Source organism: Cryptomeria japonica, chromosome 10 (genome assembly GCF_030272615.1).
Source record: "Cryptomeria japonica chromosome 10, Sugi_1.0, whole genome shotgun sequence".
Lineage (NCBI taxonomy): Eukaryota > Viridiplantae > Streptophyta > Pinopsida > Cupressales > Cupressaceae > Cryptomeria > Cryptomeria japonica.
Window position 1 is genome coordinate 235851363 of NC_081414.1, and position 18464 is coordinate 235869826.

Here is an 18464-nt window from a genome sequence, read left to right on the forward strand (position 1 = left end):
ACTTGGTTGATCCTCTTCTGTCTTTTGACATGATGAATGATGTACTTCCTTTGCTTGACCAGGCTTCCTTATTGTCAAGTCCTTCTCCTCCGGTAGCACACCTCCGCCTGGAAGTGCTGGCAAAGCCCTTTCTTTGTCATCTTGTGAAAGAATGAAGTCTTGAGGTTAACTCGAACTCCTTGAACACCCCTAGTCTTCCAATGCTTCAAAGCACCTTGAGTCTTTCCTTTTGCCTGTGGAACGTCCTTGAGGACGATGGACTGGAAGAGTTCGTCCTTGCCCTGGCTTGGTCTCCTCCCATCTCCAAAATAAACCAAAGGATGATTAGGCACATATGACATATTCATTTAACATAGCATTTTCTACCTTAAGTCATCAATAAGAGTTATCAAAATGAAGTTCTCTTGAAATTCTTCCTAGGGACAGGCCCCATAAAATTTCGCCCTGGACCTTGGCCAAGGACAGGACCTATTTGGGATTTTCGCCCTGGACTCTCTGGAAGGGTCAAGAGCGAAATTCTTGTTTAAGCTCGAATTCCATCATTTTATTGGTTCAAAATTCCTCCAAGACAAGCATATGCCATCTTTCTCTTATCCAAAGCCTAGGAATCCATGTTTTGACCTTCATCATGAGCAAGTTAGGTAAAATTGAGAATTTTGCCCTGGACCCTTAGGAAGGGTCAGGAGCGAATTTCTTCCCTTAGCTCAAGATACTCATTTTTTTCACTCACAATCCCCTCCAAGGCATGCTTGTGGCAATCTTTAAGCCCAATCTACCTTGATCACGATCTTGGCCTAGCACAAATTTGAAAGAAAAAGGGACATTTTTGTGAATTTCGCCCTAAACCCTCTGGAAGGGTTAGGAGCAAATTTCTAGTTTTAGGCTTGATCTTAAACTTCCTTTACCTCAAATCATCTTGCAAGGCAAGAATGCCTCACTCCACCTTCAACCATGCCACAAGAATCAATGTTTTGGCCTCACCCAAGGAGAAAATGGTGGATTTGAAGAATTTCGCTCTGGACCCTTTGGAAGGGTCAGGAGCTAAATTCATGTTTTGCTTATTTTCCCTCACTCAACTCCATTCCTCTCACTTTGCCTCTCACCTCTGGATCTATCTCTCAACTTGCTTGACAACATTTACTTGGCCTCAAAAAATGGCTAAAAGGAGAATTTCGCTAAAAAACATGGCTAGGGACAAGACCTATAAGGGATTTTGCCCTGGACCCTCAGGAAGGGTCAAGAGTGAAATCCTTGTCCAAGCTTAGAATCTTCATTTTTGGAGGCAACAATCCATTCAAGGGCAATCCTAGGGGCATCCCCCAACTTTTCCCACCTTGGTCTAGGCTTAGCTTGGCATAAAAATGAAAGGAAAAGGGTGTTTTAAGGAATTTTGCTCTGGACCCTTTGGAAGGGTTAGGAGCGAATTTCTTATTTTGAGCTTATTCCTTCATTACACTCACTTCAATTCATCTTCGAAGGCAAGCTCACGCCACCTCACACCCATCCAAGCCATAAAAACCAAAGACTTGACTTGCTTTGAAGGGAAAATAGGTGATTTTAAGAATTTCGCTCTGGACCCTTTGGAAGGGTCAGGAGCGAAATTCATGTTTTTGCTCAATTCCTTCAAGTTTGAAGATCACCAACAAGTCAAAGTTATGCCTAAAGACATCTCCCATCTTAATTTACCCTAGCCCATACTTGACTTAGCATAAAATTGAGAGAAAAGAGTGGTTATGTGAAATTTCGCCCTAGACCCTTTGGAAGGGTTAGGAGCGAATTTCCCCCTCTAGGACAAAATCTCCTCCTTTTGTTGCTTTCAATCATTCCCCAAGGCAAGAACATGTCAAAGTCTTTCTAACCATGCCACAAAACTCAAGAATTTGACCATCTCCAAGAAGAAAATATGAGTTTCCAAGAATTTCGCTCTGGACCCTTTGGAAGGGTTAGGAGCGAAATTCTAGTTTTAGGACAAAATCCTTCACATTTTTACATCCCATCACTTCAAAAGGCAAAGACATGTTAATCCACTTCCAAATATGTCCAAGGAACTAGAATGTTGGTCTAAACAAGGAAGAAAATGAGGTTTATGGGGAATTTCGCTCTGGACCCTTTGGAAGGGTCAGGAGCGAAATTCCCATTCTTGGACAAAACCCTCACTTTTCAATACTTTCAATCACTTCCTTAGGCAAGAACATGACCAATTTACCCCCACCATGTCCAAGGAACAAGGATGTTAGCCCAAACAAGGGAGAAAATAGTGTCTAGGGAGAATTTCGCTCTGAACCCTTTGGAAGGGTCAAGAGCGAAATTCACATTTAGGCTCAAATCTTGACTTCATTTCTCACATTTCTTCATCCAAACAAGTGTTTTGCCCTCAATAATGCCTGGGAATGAGTTAGTTCTAAGTTTGGGTCAAAGTAGAATGTCTTATGGAGAATTTCGCTCTGGATCCTTTGGAAGGGTCAGGAGCAAAATTGAAATTCGCTTTGGACCCTTTGGAAGGGTTAGGAGAGAAATTTGACATTTTGGTCTCTCCATCAGGATTCATATATGGAATATAACATTCAAGTATAAGTAAGTTATATTCCATATATACTGTCAGGATGTTTGAGAGTGGTTTCGGACCTCCAGGAGTTATAATGCAAAATCTAGTTTTTGGAGGATTCTTCAATTTTCCAGACTTAGTCAAATTTCAGGATCAGGATGACATTCCAAACAGCCAAATTTTGGGACATTTGAAGATCAGGATGACATTCCAGACTTCATCACTTACCAATTTGACTTAACTCAGACCTTTAAGGATGATATTCACTTACCAAGCCTCATTGACCTCCTCAAACAAGACACTGTTAGCAACAAGAGCAAAACTTTGTCCTAAGGAAGACTTTCAAAGAAACCCTAATTCTGGGGCCCCGTGGACTCACCCAAGCTCAAGTAGAGCCTGCCATCCTAGTGATCCCCTTGGCGACACTCAAAAATGCAAAGGCTAACAGACAAAACCCTAAAAACCTAGAAAACAAACCCCAGAAAGCAAAAAAAAGTAGGGGTCCCCATTTGCAATGGGGTGATGTGTGAATACGTCACAACAGGGTCACAGGAAGTGACCTCCAGCAGTAGGTCGAGGTTCCAGGGGATAATTGATAGTACTGATGAGGCAAGGCAGGGATTTAGGGGATCATTGACAGTGACCTCACCTGCTCAATTTTGTGAGTAGTGGCACTCACCTCACTCATTCTAAGGGTCCATCATCATCAACAAAGCCTCCCCATGGTTGTTTAGGCCTCTATCTTAATGGTCTTGCATCTAATATCTCAATTCTTATGGCTGACCTCCACACTTGCACTCAACATTTCACCTCTGACCTCGAAGGCACATGGTGATGATCATCACAAATCGTTCATCACCAAGGCATTAAGAGCAAAACTGACCTCACTCCAACTCAGAGAGAGACATGACTTGATTACTTCATGATGACCCTGGGCATCACGCCTCCTACAAGTAAAAGGTTAATAGCCAAAGACTCTACTAGATGACTCAACTAAGACAACTAACTTTAAAGGCGGAAAAAAGTGGGGGTCCTCATTTGCAATGGGGCTATGTGTGAAAGCATCACAACTGGAACCACTAAAGGTTGAGAGATAGAATATGTTGGGCGTTTTCCTTTGTTTTGTTATAGAATTTTGGAGGTGGAACCGCAACATATATAGGAGGAATGTTAGGAGTAGCAAGGATTCTCAGTCTGGGATGTGGTTTGATCGTTACTTGTGGGGTAGGAAGAGATACTTCTATATCCATAGAGGACGAAGGATCAATAGGGGTAGCAATCAAAGTGGAACTTGAAGGATTACCTAGGATAGGGCAGATGTCCTATTGGCTTCAAACTTTTGGTAGGAAAGGAATAGGATATCTTGACGAGGTTTATGTGTTTGAGGTTTTTGAGGCCAAAAGTAATCAAGGGTGAAGTTCCTATGATTAGCTAAGGGCTGGAAAAAATTATGATGTATAGTTATAACTTATCCATTGTGAGGAAAGTTCAAACACTCATGAATGGTAGAAGGGATTACCTTCATGGAGGTGAACCGAGGATGACCCAACTTCACACGAAATTGGTCTAAGATAGGGATAATGGTAAAAGGAACATCCAAGCACTTAGAGCCAATTTCTACAAGGATGATGGAACCTAAGGTGGGACATGTCAAACCATCATGCACCTTGAGCAAGATTTCAAATCTATCATGTGTCTTGGTATAATTGATGTGTGTAAAGATGTTCTTTTGTAATCACGTTCACCATACATACCGGATCAATAAGAACTCTTGGGAGCTTGTCTTTGTTGATTTTCCCAGGTTTTTATTGGATGTATTTTAAAGTATAATGTTATTCAATTTGAGAACACATAGAATTCCAAGAATGCAAGTGTCAGATTGAATCAGATATATACATTAAAATACATCCAATAAAAACCTGGGAAAATCAACATGGTATCAGAGCTCAGGCCTGTGAAGTTTAATTTGGAGGTTGAAGAGGGTTGGAGAATTCAGTTTTTTCTAGAATTTTCAGTCTGAAATATGCCATTGTACGGCCTTTGTTTGGCCTCAAAATGAGGACTATAATATATGGATAGAAAGATCTGTGTTTCTAGTTTTCAAATATGTTTATCTCATCAAATTTGATTCAGTTTTGTGCAAGATATGACGACTTTGGTGTAGGTCACTTGAAACCCTACCTAGGGTTAGCAGTTTTGGGAAAAATGTCATAACTTTTGTTTTAACCGTTGGATCTGGCTATAACTCGGAGGAAATGTTTGTAAGTAGATTTTCTAACATCTCACTGAAGAGATTGGATAAATTTGGTAAATTGCAAAAGTTATTAACGACTGTGTGGGGCAGATCATAATGAAAGTGTTGATCAAAATTATGAAAATGTTCTACATTATTCAAAGGGAATTATGATGAGAGATGATTCATGCGTGATATTTCTTATATGGGCTCACCTTATGAAAGGAAATGTTTTAAAACTTAAGATAAGTATTCTATGTTTTATTAAGGCACATAAATTATTGAGTTTGTAATTTATGCTATAATATTGGCTAGTAAAATCTTGTATGCTTCTATCATTGGTATTTCTATTCGAGATGATTTAGTTTATGAACTATTTGTAATCTCTCTCTGACATACCTTCAGGATGAAAGCACAATAAAATTGAATTAAAGGGAGAAATAAATTGGTGCTTATAAACGAATTGATGATTGAGACCAGATGCAGAGGGAGTTTGACATTTCAAAAGAGGACAAGAGGTTGATACAAGAACTTGAGCTTCAGAGGGAGCAGATGGTTCAGTCAACTTGTGACAATTTCGATCATAGTGATTGAGAAGGATTTTCACTATTGAAGGTGAAACACTTATGAGGTAAAACTTGATTCAATTGATTATTATACTAATGAAATCATTTAATGCCTTATGGGCCTTGTGTAAATCATAAGGAAGTGATGACTTCCAAATGATTTCCACTTGTATTTTTGAGGTTATTGGAAGGTGACGATCTTACAATAACTTGAGCTTGTGGATAGAATCGCCGACAGAGGCAATCCACATGAGAGCTCGTGGATAGAATCGCCGACTGAGGCAATCCACGTCAGAGCTGGTGGATAGAATCGTCGACTGAGGCAATCCACGTGAGAGCTCATGGATAGAATCGCCGACTGAGGCAATCCACATGAGAGCTTATGGATAGAATCGCCGACTGAGACAATCCACGTGAGAGCTTATGGATAGAATCGTCGACTGAGACAATCCACGTGAGAGCTCATGGATAGAATCGCCGACTGAGGCAATCCACACAAGAGCTTATGGATAGAATCGCTGACAGAGGCAATCCGCGCAAGAGCTTGTGGATAGAATCGCCGATTGAGGCAATCCACGTGAGAGCTCATGGATAGAATCGCCGACTGAGGCAATCCACGTGAGAGCTTATGGATAGAATCGCCGACAGAGGCAATCCACGCAAGAGCTTGTGAATAGAATCGCCGACGGAGGCAAATTCACACCTTGAGACTATGGTCCCCTGTGATGAGTATCATATGGTTGATACAAATACTCCCAATATCATGAGATGATATTTTTGAGTTATGGTGAATATCATGTGCCTTGATATTCTTGTTTATACCATACTTCCTGATATCATAGTGAGATAATATTTTCTCTATTCCATAATTAATCTAGACTTAATGCATTTGCATTGATTTTATCTTCCCTAGCCAAGAGGGAGTGTTAATTATGTTTTGTGTAGCTATGGTGAGGGCCATAAGTGTTGACATGGGAGATCACTACACATTCTGTCTGATCATCCTCCCTAGCTAAGAGGGAGTGTTAATGTTTGTAGCTTCAGTCGAATGATCATTTAGAATACATATAATATATGATGATTAATAATAATATATTATTATCTTATATTATATTATTATTAATCATATAAAATTTAATATTCAATATTAATCTATTATATTATTCTAAATGATCATTCGACTAAAGCTACAAACATTAACAGTCTTTGATTTTCATAGTAATGTATAATGGACCATCAGGTACTTTTATGATTCACTTGAGGGAAATATGATATTAGGTTCACACCAAAGCTTAAGTTTGTCTTGGTCTATTAAGTTCACACATTGTTTTGATCAAGCACTTCATTAGTGGCTATATAACGATCATCTTTAAGCTCAACAACATTTGTGGAATGGGAAGGCAAAGGATTGGGAAAGATTTATAAGTTTTGATTAGGTGGTGCTACAGATTTATTCCCTTTATCGTTCACACCATCCACCACAATAACATTAAAGTCGGTGGGGTCTTGAATTTCATTTTTCAGATGCCTAGATGTTTGTGTCATGTTTGGGTTGACGATGATATTGACAATAGGCTTTTGAGTGAAAGGAAGGAGGTAGAGGTTTAAAGGTATCGATGGGATGAACAAGGGGAAGCTTAATCAAGTTGTTGTTTATCAATTGGAGCATAATGGAGTGCAAGGACTTAGAAAGAGGTATGAGGATGTGATTCTTGAATGGTTTAGAAGAAAAGTGAGATAAAATAGAGGGTGTTATGGCTGCAATTTGAGTGTCATTGTTGTTGGAAGAATTGTTGTTGTTGATCTGAATTAGTTTTTGTTTTGTTTTCTAAAGCATTGGTATGGTTGATGAGCATCTTCAATCTTATCAACTGGAGTCAAAGATGAAGAAGCTTCATATTGACTAACCTGAAGTTGATATTGACACAGTGTTGTGCACAAGTGTGTGAAAGATGGGTATTGCAAAAGTAAATCTTTTATCTAATATTATGTTGCAAGTTATCAATAAACACTCTTCAAATAGCAGCATGAAAAATAGAATAAGAAATTTGTGAATACAGATGTTGATATCTACCAATAAAATTAGTCAATTTTTCTTAGTACCTTGTTTGCAATGCAATAAATCAATCAAAGTAACTTGTGGCCCAATGTTGTTTTGAAAATGTTGCAAGAATGCATCTACCAATTGCTAAAAAGTAACAATTGAATAACTAGGCAAGGAGCAAAACCACTCCAAAAACAATATCTCTTAAGGATCAAGGGAAAAGTTTTGCAAAATGTTTGTGGTCATAGGAGAAGTCACTACATAAAGCAGAATTTTTTTCAAATGAGTATGGGTGTCACCTTTTCCATTGTATTTCTCCAAGTGAGGGACCTTAATGTTTTGTGGGATTGGGGTACGAAGGTCTCAATGGAAAGTGGGCTACTTGCGGTATATGAAGGGATAGTGGATTGGGATTGGGTTATGTTAATTGTTGTTGTAACTATGAAACATCTTGCAACAAATGGTTTATAGTACACTCGGTGGATGAACTAGTTTGGGAAAAGTTTGATTGTCATGGAGGATTTGAAGGTATGGTGTGGTAGGTAGGTGGAACATTGTGGCAAGTGGGTGGAAGAGATGGTTGATGCATGTTTTGAGAAACAAAAGGGAGATTGTTTGAAGGTGGAACATTAGCATATTGATTAATAGGAATTCATATAGAATAAAATACACTAAGTATTCTATCCTCTCTTGAATAAGGAAACCTCAAATGCTGAAAATATGATCAAAGGTTACCCCAAGGTTCCTATTGTCAGGTCTTGATGCAATGGATAGTCATAGTGAAGTGATGTGATTTGCCATTTACACAAAGGGACTTACGATTTACACTTCTACAAAGCAGCTGGAACTTTGAATATTTGTTATGGCGATCTTGGTGATGCTTTCCTCCTAAACTAACTCGAACTCTTCAAAGAAAAGGACAAGGGTTAGAGAAACTAAGCTAAGAACCTATGAACGATGATGATAATGGATAGTGTTTTAGATAGACAAATTCTTTATGGAACTACTTTCTACTTAACTAGAGATAGCTCACAACGACATAGAGTCCAATCTTCAAAGGTAGTGCAAGATTTTCATATTGTAAACAATTATCCAAATACCCAATGTTGGCGCAATCTAAATGAACATCTACAATCAAACTTTTGCCACAATAAGGTTTGGACTAACCATGCAAAATAATTTGCAATCAACAAACTACAAATGGTATGAACCAAGGAATCTCTCAAATGTCTTCACATTTCACCTTTAAAATCAATGAACTTCAACTAAATATTGAGAAGTAGAAACCACGCATGGACTACTCGTAAAAAATTCGGTGAGTTTTGTTTTCAAAAACTCGTGAGTTTTTGGCTTAGAAGAGTAATTTCGCCATTTACTCACCACAAAAATTTCTCGAGTACAAAAACTCGGCTGCATAAAAAAAGAGGCCCAAACACAAATTTTTTTTTTCTAATTCTTTTTTTTCAAGTTAGTCTCATTCTCTTCATTAGAATATATACATGAAATATAACATTCAAGTATAAGTCACATTTCAACATGTCTTTTTCCCTTTTAAGTTATATTTCATGTATATATTGGCAGGATGTTTGAGAGTGGTTTCAAATCTCTAGGAGTTGTAATGCAAATTCTAGGTTTTAGATCTTCTATATTTTCAAACTTAGTCAAATTTCAGTAATCAGTAGGCTCCTATCAGCATTCTCTAGCTCTCTCTATCTCACTCACTTTATCTTCCCCTAATTCTAGACCTATCTATCTCCCTATCACTCTTCTTCTATCCCCTCTCTGTACCACTCTCTCCTCTCTCCCCGAAGATCTAAACCTATCTCTCTACCCCTCTCTCTCTCACCCTCGGATCCCCGTGAGGCGTGCTACCCTCAACCTCATTTTGGTGAGGTGGAGGAGCCACATTGGACTTCTAGGACTAGACCCTTTAGTTCTATCTCTCACCTAGTTTTCACTAGAGCTGGGAAGAGGAAGATCTAAAATCTTTTGATGTAGTATTTACTTTTAGTTTTACAAAAACAATTTGCTATTTCATTTTGTTTCAGTCTATCAGCCATCAGCATTCCACAAGAGGATGCAATTTTGTACCCAATTTGCATTTAAATTAATCAAATATATCTAGACTCAGCTTGTTTCTTCCGTGTACTCATTTATTGACTCATTGGATGCATCTCCTGACTGAATTTTGCAAAAAAAAATGCATTTCTTATTAAATTTAAGCAAATTTTTAAGTTGCCGAGTTTTTCTTTTGGGCCTTGGAGAGTTTTTGTTTTTGTTGAGTAGTTCAACTATGGTAGAAATGATGCAAAATGTTGAAACTTCATACAAATCTTCACCATATATTTAATGAAAATTATGTATTTATTTCAGCATAGTCTCGACAACAATTTCTAATTTCCTCCGTTTACAAATGAAAAAGCCAAGTCTTTTTATAGACTTCCAATTACAAATCAAGGGCCTAGATTGATCCTAATCGACAGCCAAGATTAAACAATAAAACCCTAAGGTGGGGTAGGTATACCTACCACCACTTACAACATTTTTAACCAATGAGAAAATTACACAACTTTTGAATACACGTCCTTTTACGGAAAAACCAGTGAGAAAAAGGAGTTGTAATATTTCATTTAATGCCTTTTACACGCCTATTTCTCTCTTTGTACGAGTCAAGTTCGATGAATTTGGACATGTTGACCTTGAATTGTGATTGGTGGGGTAGGTAGAATTTCGCTATTGGATCTATAACCTGCACATAGAAGAGCAAGAAATATGTTGTGTTGCATAGGAATTTGGCTGTCTCAAACCTTGGGTAGGAATTAACCTCCACTTCAACAATGATGAATCAGAGAGAAAGCTTACCTCTGTTAGGGCAGATGCTGAAAACCTGAAGGAAATGGTTGAATTGACAAATGATAACTTTGCTATGAACTTCTTGCCTTGAAGTCGTCACAAAGCTTGATGGTACTTGATAGGAGTTAATGCATGCCTTCATGGAGGAACACATAACTCGATCATGATTGCTGAACTTTGATGTTTAAATGCTTGACTTCAATTGCCTTGAAAATGCTTGATTGTAATGCTCAATTAGAGTGATGAATTGAAATTAGGAGATGTTCAAATGAGGGGGAGGGAGTTGTATAAATTTCAAAGAAGGCCAACATCAGGGAGCACTTTCCCTCTCCACATTTCCTGACTGTTAGAGGTTCAAATTTGGTTCTGAAATGACTAGACTATGGTGCCATAGTCCTAGTTTTCTGAGCCAAAACCAAGGTCAGTGAGCATGGAATTGTGCTAGGCTTCCAGAATAGGCCATAGAATGAGCACAATCAGTCATGGATTAGGGGCATGAGGGACAACCACCAAAGTTAGCCCAAAAATGAGTGTAAAATTGTAGAGGGATACAATTTACGATACTATAGTGAATGTTTCTTCTTGGTATATTTCTTTTGGTTCAACAATGCCTAGAATTTGACATTCTTTTGCACACTTTGGAAGAAATTTGAGCTCTCTCTTGTTAGGGTCAATTTGTAGCCTAATTTTGATGGTGTGGATAGTCCAACTATAAATAGCAAGTCATTAATTTTTCTTTTTGAACCTTTGAAGCACATTATTAGCAATCTTTCTGGTTATTCTGTCCTTGTCATGAATTTTTCTTGGCACGCACTCACGTGAAGTCTTAGACCCATCCTTAGACTTTGTAGAAGTAGCATTTATTTTCATGAGGTGTTTTACTTTATCCTGAGTCTTAGCCTCTGTGAACAGATTAGAATGACTGAGGGTGATCTTCTAAGAAGTAAGTTTTATTTTTTTTGTCTGATGCACCACATAAGAATGCTGTACTCGATTTCTGTTTGGTATTGCTCATTTACACCGTATTTGTCTTCTATTCTGCTGTGTTCAATTTTGTACCAGAAACATGGTTATTGAAACTTGCAGCAATAAAGGTTGTCTTTGGAATCAAACTTTTGCATGACCCTTTGTTCAAATTCTACTTAAAGTTTGTAGTCTGGTTCCTTTAGAATTTTTCATGAAAGCCACAACAAAATGGAGCATAGAGTAATCTAGAAAAAGAAGAACAAAACCAAGAATCCACTTGGAAAATCCCCATATGAAAGAAAACAAACTGGCCTTTTTAAAAATCTCTAAATAATTAAAGAGTTATTACTTATTAACAATATGATAGACTTAGAAATGTAGAGAAAAAATGACAATCACAAAGGCTAGCAGAAGCTCATTACCGAAGAGGCAACTGAAGAGAGCTACAGACCCCAAAACTGGGATGACCAATGCAGGCAGCTCTGGCAATGTTATCCAAAACTGCATTAACTAAGGAAGCCAAAGAAGAAAAAACCTTCAAGCTCAACTTGAAGTATCCAGAAGATGTAAATCTTGTGATTTAAATGAACATCCATGCATAGAACAACACTTACCTTTCGGGCATGAATGATATCTTCTGAAACTTCATATGTAAAAGCCTTAATTTGATAAGGGGTGGGGTATTTGTTGTACTCATATAATCCAAGAACTAAGGGAAATCATCTCAAATAGTAATACATGCTTTTCTTTGTGTGTGGACTTTTTTGAAAACTTCTGATTTATACCCAATCCCTTCTTTTACTAAACAGTCTGCAACATTGTTACCTGTCACAACACAATTAAAAGGGTTGATGATGAAAGACTTTTAGATAGAGAAAACATCCTGAATAGCCATATTTAGTATTCAGTTTTGAGGTCCATTTCTCAAAAGTGGAGCTTATAACTAACTTTCAACTCATTCGACTTCCATATTTAGTCACATATTACAGATGGCAAGGGAGAGGCCTTGGAGAAGAGCTTTCTCCTTTGACTATTTATTAGATGAGTTCCTGAGATTTAAGCAAAAAAATGCTTAATCTTTCTAACTTTTCTTATAAAACCTTCTTCCCTGCTTGCATGGCCAAGATTTCCTTCACTGTTCTAACACTGTTTGCAGGGCTGAATAATTCTTTATTAGAGAAGCACTTAGTGGGCAAACTGATAACCTATCTATTTCAATTTTGAGCCTTGTATTTTCTTCACATGATGTTCTGCTTTTTCATTGTAGCTTTCAGGGTTTAACCTATCAAAATTATGTGATCTAAAGGAAATATATTGAGGTGTTTGTGTTTTGGCAAAAATTCTTGCACTTGGTTAGTTTGTCAATAGAAACAATGGAAGGAATTTTTTAATGGAAGGAGTTTTTAAATGGCAAGTTTTTGTTTGCAGAATGTATACTCTCCAAAAACATATGCCATTTATAGGTCCCGACAGCATGAATGAATGTAAAAAGATTGCTTTGCGATTTGAAGAGAAGATGTATGCAGCTGCTGTGGATCAGGTGTGTTACCTGCAGTTATCTCATATACATGTAAATGTGTTTCTATACACACACAAGTAGTTATAATTTATTGGCTTTCTAAAACAGCAAGTAATAAACAACACATCCTTCTGCATCCTTTAAATGGATCCTAGCTTGTGTTGCTGGAGATTGAAATACGTGCCAAAATAATTATACGCATGAATCTCCTTAAATAACTGCTGTCTATGTCATCATTGAACATGTCTTTTTCAAAATTTCGAGGGATTGGTTATTGCAATATAATTATATTAAAATTTAATATCTACCATGTTTGGAAGAAATTCTAAAACATGAGAGCCAAATCGTCTAAATGTCTGATCAAGTTAGCAAAAGGATAAAACTGATAGAATCATAGATGTATATGTGTGCATGTATTCCCTTATCTGTAATATTTTAAGTTTAAATTCCAGTCTGTCCTAATTTATCCTTTTTAGCTTAAAATAATCAATTTTTCAAATTGGGGAAAACTTATTGAGCACATCCGGGTCTTCAAGCATCTTTCATCTTCTTGCAATAAATGATAATTTTAGTCAGATTTCTTACACTTTTCCTTTTTGGTGACTTTTAAACTTTTTTTTTCAATTCAACGCTTTCAACTTTCATTTTACTCAGGAAGGCAGCAGAGCTATGGTTCTTCTGAATATCTATTCTACTGCACACTTTCTATAGCCAGATGAAGTTCTCATTGAATAGAGTCATTCAAGTCATATGGTTTCTATTATCTTTTTTATCATGCATTTTGAAATGTATACATGTTTCTCAAGAGATTACTGTGCAGAAATCATTTTTCTCTTTCGTTTGGAGGATAATGTTGTCCCTCTATGTTATGCAGCAAGAGTATCTGCGCAAAATAGCTCTCAAGATGCTATCACTTAGAAATTATGTTTCGCGAGATGGAAATTCTTCTAGATTTAATCCAGCAAGAGCTCAAGCAAAGGCTTGACATGGATGTTGCGGCTGCATGCTTTGCTGCACTTAGATGTTGATGATGACTAGGAGCCACCTGATTGGAATGAGAGTGCTACTGCAATGATAGTGCTAGTGGTAGTGCCAATGTTAGTACTATTTGTAGTTCTTCTAATTTACCAGAACATAGATTCTCTAATATGGATGATGATGATATTTTTTATGATGCATATGATCTTTGTTCAATCATGCCTGATTGTTGACACTCGACATTATTATTTTTCAAATTTAATTTATATCATGACATTCAAGTTTAACTAATATTTGACTATTATGGTCATGTATTTTGAACTTTATTACTACTGTAAATATGGATGTTTTTCTTATTTTTATATGTTTTTGTATCGACGAATCCAAACTGAACCCTACCCCCAAAAATATTTTGACCAAACCTCGAACCGAACCATTGAAACACAAACCTGAATCCAAACCAGTAACTTAGATTCTCGATATAACAAGGAAGACATCATATTTCAAACATTGATTTGCCACTCTAGAAAATTCAAAGTGCTTCCAAAGATTAAGATTTCAAATTTAGAATAATGAGATTTTTATCAAAATCCTGGAGCAAATTGCAGAAAATTGAAGGTAGGTTTTGGAATGATTGTAATCAATGTATTCATCATGCTCATAGTTCCAATTTTTTATTGTCAAGTTGAGAATGGCAAAATGCTCATCAGTTTCACTATTATAGAGTTTCAGTGATTTTCAAATCTAGAAAAGGTCTGCCATATTTCAGTGGTTCGAGAGGATTTTGCAAATACAAGTCAAATTTTTGTAGATTTTTGAAGGGTCACTTGTCCCAAAATTTGTTTTCCAAACGATAGCCATATTTGGCAATTGACATCATCATCAATGCTCTTTCTAAATGACGTTAAAGAGTCTTATTTTAGGCTTTTGTATTTAGTTAATTGTTTTCAAATTTGTGTGTGTTAAAGTCATTATATTTTTATTTTTTTATAAACGGGTAGAATTGCTTTAAAGTAGTAATTTTGGGAATATATTTCTATTTTGAAATCCCTTAAACCTACCCTTTGTGAGTTTATAAATAAGTGTTTCGAGCACATTAAGTCTTAATGTAACTTGATGTTGGGCTTATTATGTAGGAATTCTTGTCTTTCCATATTTTATAATTTCATATTTAAATTAAATTAATATACTTCTTAGTTTTTAAGTTCCTAAAATTGTGTGGCTATTCAATTGTTTGATTCTCTTCTTGTTGATGCGAATTTGCTGGTCTTTGATTTAGTTAGTAGCAAGCATTTATTTGTGTCTCATTCAAATATGTGTTGTAATTGAATGCTAGTCTTTAGTCAGTATGAAATTGAGTTTATTCATTTGTGCTTGGTAGTTTATTATTGTTAACATCTAATTTTATTTGTTATCGAGCTTGATTGTTAGTAGTTTGGTGTTTGCATTTAGGATAAAAATTATTGATTTACATCTATGAAAAATCCCATTGAAATATTGTACATTGTGCATACTTGTGAATTGTCTATTATTTTATTCTAGATTCAATCATGTCTCAAGGAGCTTCCCCTCACAATTTGAAGAATAACCCTAATATATGTGTTGTATCAAAAGAGACAAATTAAAATACTAACAAGAGTCTCATTTTAACTAATATGAATAACTATGGTAATACTCTGAACTCTTAGGGAGTTTACCATCTCTTGCATTGGTTAAATTCACAACCTCACTCTAACACAGTACCTTTTTTGTGTATCCATATGGCCTTGTCGTCCCCAACTCACGGTCCCCCGCTCCCCAAATAAAGATACATAAAAATCTCCCTTTTGCAACAACATATATGTTATAACACATAGAACACTACATTAATAGGCAACACCTAAAACATCATAAAACAACGCATTTAAATTTTCAAAGGTTCTGCTTGAAGTTTGAGTATCTTACCTAGATTTTTGTACTTTCAGTACACTGTTATTGAAATAGGGAATCATCTCAAGTTTGAGCATGTTAGTAGTCTTGTTGTGAATGCTTCTTTTGAGCATATTTCTTCTTGTGTGACTATGGCTAGAAATTATTTAACACTACATTAATAGGCAACACCTAAAACATCACAAGATGACTTATCTAAATTTTCAAAGGTTCAGGTATAAGTTTTCCATTGGAAGTTTGGGTATCTTATCTAGATTCTTGTGCTCATGCAAGAATTTCACTGGCTCGACGGCCCCAACCACAAGAAGCATCACTATCACAAAAGCAGAGACTTGGCTGTCAACTCTAACATCAACCCCATTAGTTTCAACAATAACCACAGTTGAACTCAATACAACAAGAGCTTCAACAAAGACTTGACATGCCTCTTGGATTATTGCAACAACAACTGTAATAGAGCTCTATCGAACAACATAAGCAGTTACTACAAGACCAAACCTAGAGGTTGTTAGATGTCCTTACAAGTAAAACTCATTTAACTCTTCTATTATTTTATCGCAATTTTCTTTTTATATTCTTATTTGAATGTAATTGAGATAGATGGCACATTTTGGCCATCCCTATTATCTATATACTACACATGTTGGACTTGATTTAGCAACAGTCGAAGGTATACATTCAATCTTTCCTTTTAATAGTTTTGCATGGTAGAAAATCTTTTGTGGCCTTATATATTTAGGAATTGTGGAATGTTCTAGTATCAGTGGAGTCATTAGGTCAAATTGGACAATCAAATGTTATTGATTGGCAGGAGAAGATCTATTAGAAGGTGAGCTAATTGCAATGTCCTATCTTCCCAGTTGTTGATCAATTCTCAATTTTGCAGACTTTTCACTTCTCTAGGGATAGAGTTTTGAGTGATTGCTTATGTATAATCTAAAATTAGAGTACCCGTTTACAAGATGAGTGAAAGGATTAATGATTGGTAGAATGATTTGTAATTTGATATGTGCAACTCATCAGAATCAATGAAATTAGCATATCAAAGAAAAAGGAAATCCAAAAGGAGTTCGTAAAACAGTATTTAACTGGTACAATGGGTATAGAAATATGAATAAGTAATAACCATCACGATTCTTGCATGATACTTATCTTCTCATGAACTGTCTCAAATTTTCAAACGACTTTTCTCCATCAAACTATGAACATAATTAAGTTATACCTGAGCTGGGGAAAGGAGAATATGACTATGAGAAAAACAGAACTCAATGACTGATAGGAATAATACACTTAATAGTTGGTCAACTCATTAAATGATACTCTAATACCTTCAACTTGTCATTCAACTTGGTTGACTTAACTCGGTGATATTCAGTTGATGTGATTTTTACATTCCACAAGATCCCATCTCCCGAGATGAACCTATCATTCCTCCCATTTTGTCTAAGAATCCTACCATGCCTCTATATCCACCTAAAGATGCCATCATTCCTCTTAGTACCCCTCATGACCCCAACATCTCTGTGCAGGTTGTTAATAAACCTTTAATAGGTCAAATGAGTTCCTCCACTTCCATTGGGCCTGGTCTACTTTGTGACCCTATCATTTCTTTCGTTCCATATCCATCTCAAAATAGACTCGCATCTTCTTCCAAAAGCAACAAATATCCCATTAGTCAAAGGATTAATCAAGGCAAGCAATCAGGCCTCCACGAACAAGGTACATTAGAATCCCTCCATATCAAAGCAAATCCTGATGGTCATGGTCCCAACAACAAAGCTGATTTTCAAGACTTTGGTATCCTTATCAAATCCCATATCCTTCCATCTAAGTACAAATATATGCCTAGCCCTTCATCCCTTCCATCCATTTTATGTCCTTATACCCCTCCAACCCTTATTCAGGATCGACAAAGGCACACATTTTTGAGAACCTGCCAACCATCTACCTACATCACCCCATCCATCAACCCTCCATATAATCCCTATCCACCCATAAATCACGTTCCTCTTCCAAACAATTTGGATGCCAAGCATAAAATCGACAAGTCTAAAAATCCACATGCATTTAAGGTTCAACATGTCCCATCTAATCGACATGTAAAAACAAAAGAAATGTGATCCACAAAGAAAAAGAGATATATAGAAGGCCACAAAGGCCCATTGAGCGAAATAAAGAAAATTCAAAAGCCATATGGGTTCCTAAGGTGCTTGTAGGAGCAATGCATTACAAGGATTGAGCAAAAGAAAGAAAATTCAAAATCCATATGGGTTCCTAAGGCGCTTGTAGAAGCAATGCATTCCAAAGAACTACAAAAGAAAGAAAAGTCAAAAACCATGTGGATTTCCAAGCAGCTCCTCTAAGCACAACATCCTAAGAAAAAAATAGAGTTGGCATCCAAGATTGCTATCCCTACTTCCAAACTTTTGCAACATTTCAAATCTATTTTAGGTCCTCATGTTCCAAAATCCATTGTCATTCCTCCATCAAAATCTCAAAATCCAAAATACACTTTTCCTCCATCACTCCACCACCCCTCAAGGTGTCTGCCAATGTTGATCTCACCAACATTTCCATTCATTCATGCACCATTCTTTCAATATCCCATTTATTATCCAACACCTATTTTCTATCCTTCCATTCCTCTTATCCAATCCTTTGCATAAATTCTTACTCTAGTTTCATTTCATTATCCTACCAATGTCTTTGAACATACCTTCATAGCCATGGTCTATATCAAGAGATATTTCAAGGGTACCATCCAAAGAAGTGAGATGCTTGAGTCCTTCCATCTTCTATCATGCATTAATTATCTTTCAAAAAGTGAGAAA

At 36.6% G+C, this 18464-nt stretch overlaps 1 protein-coding gene across 1 annotated transcript in view; it reads left to right on the forward strand.

Moving 5' to 3' along the window:
- The window catches only part of LOC131054889 (mediator of RNA polymerase II transcription subunit 15a), a 200523-nt gene that overhangs the window by 39976 nt on the left and 142083 nt on the right, over positions 1-18464 (forward strand). Inside the window, exons 2-3 of the mRNA XM_059212343.1 lie at positions 12636-12747; positions 13601-13708. Coding sequence (XP_059068326.1) covers positions 12636-12747; positions 13601-13708 — 220 coding nt within the window. The remainder of the gene's footprint in view (positions 1-12635; positions 12748-13600; positions 13709-18464) is intronic.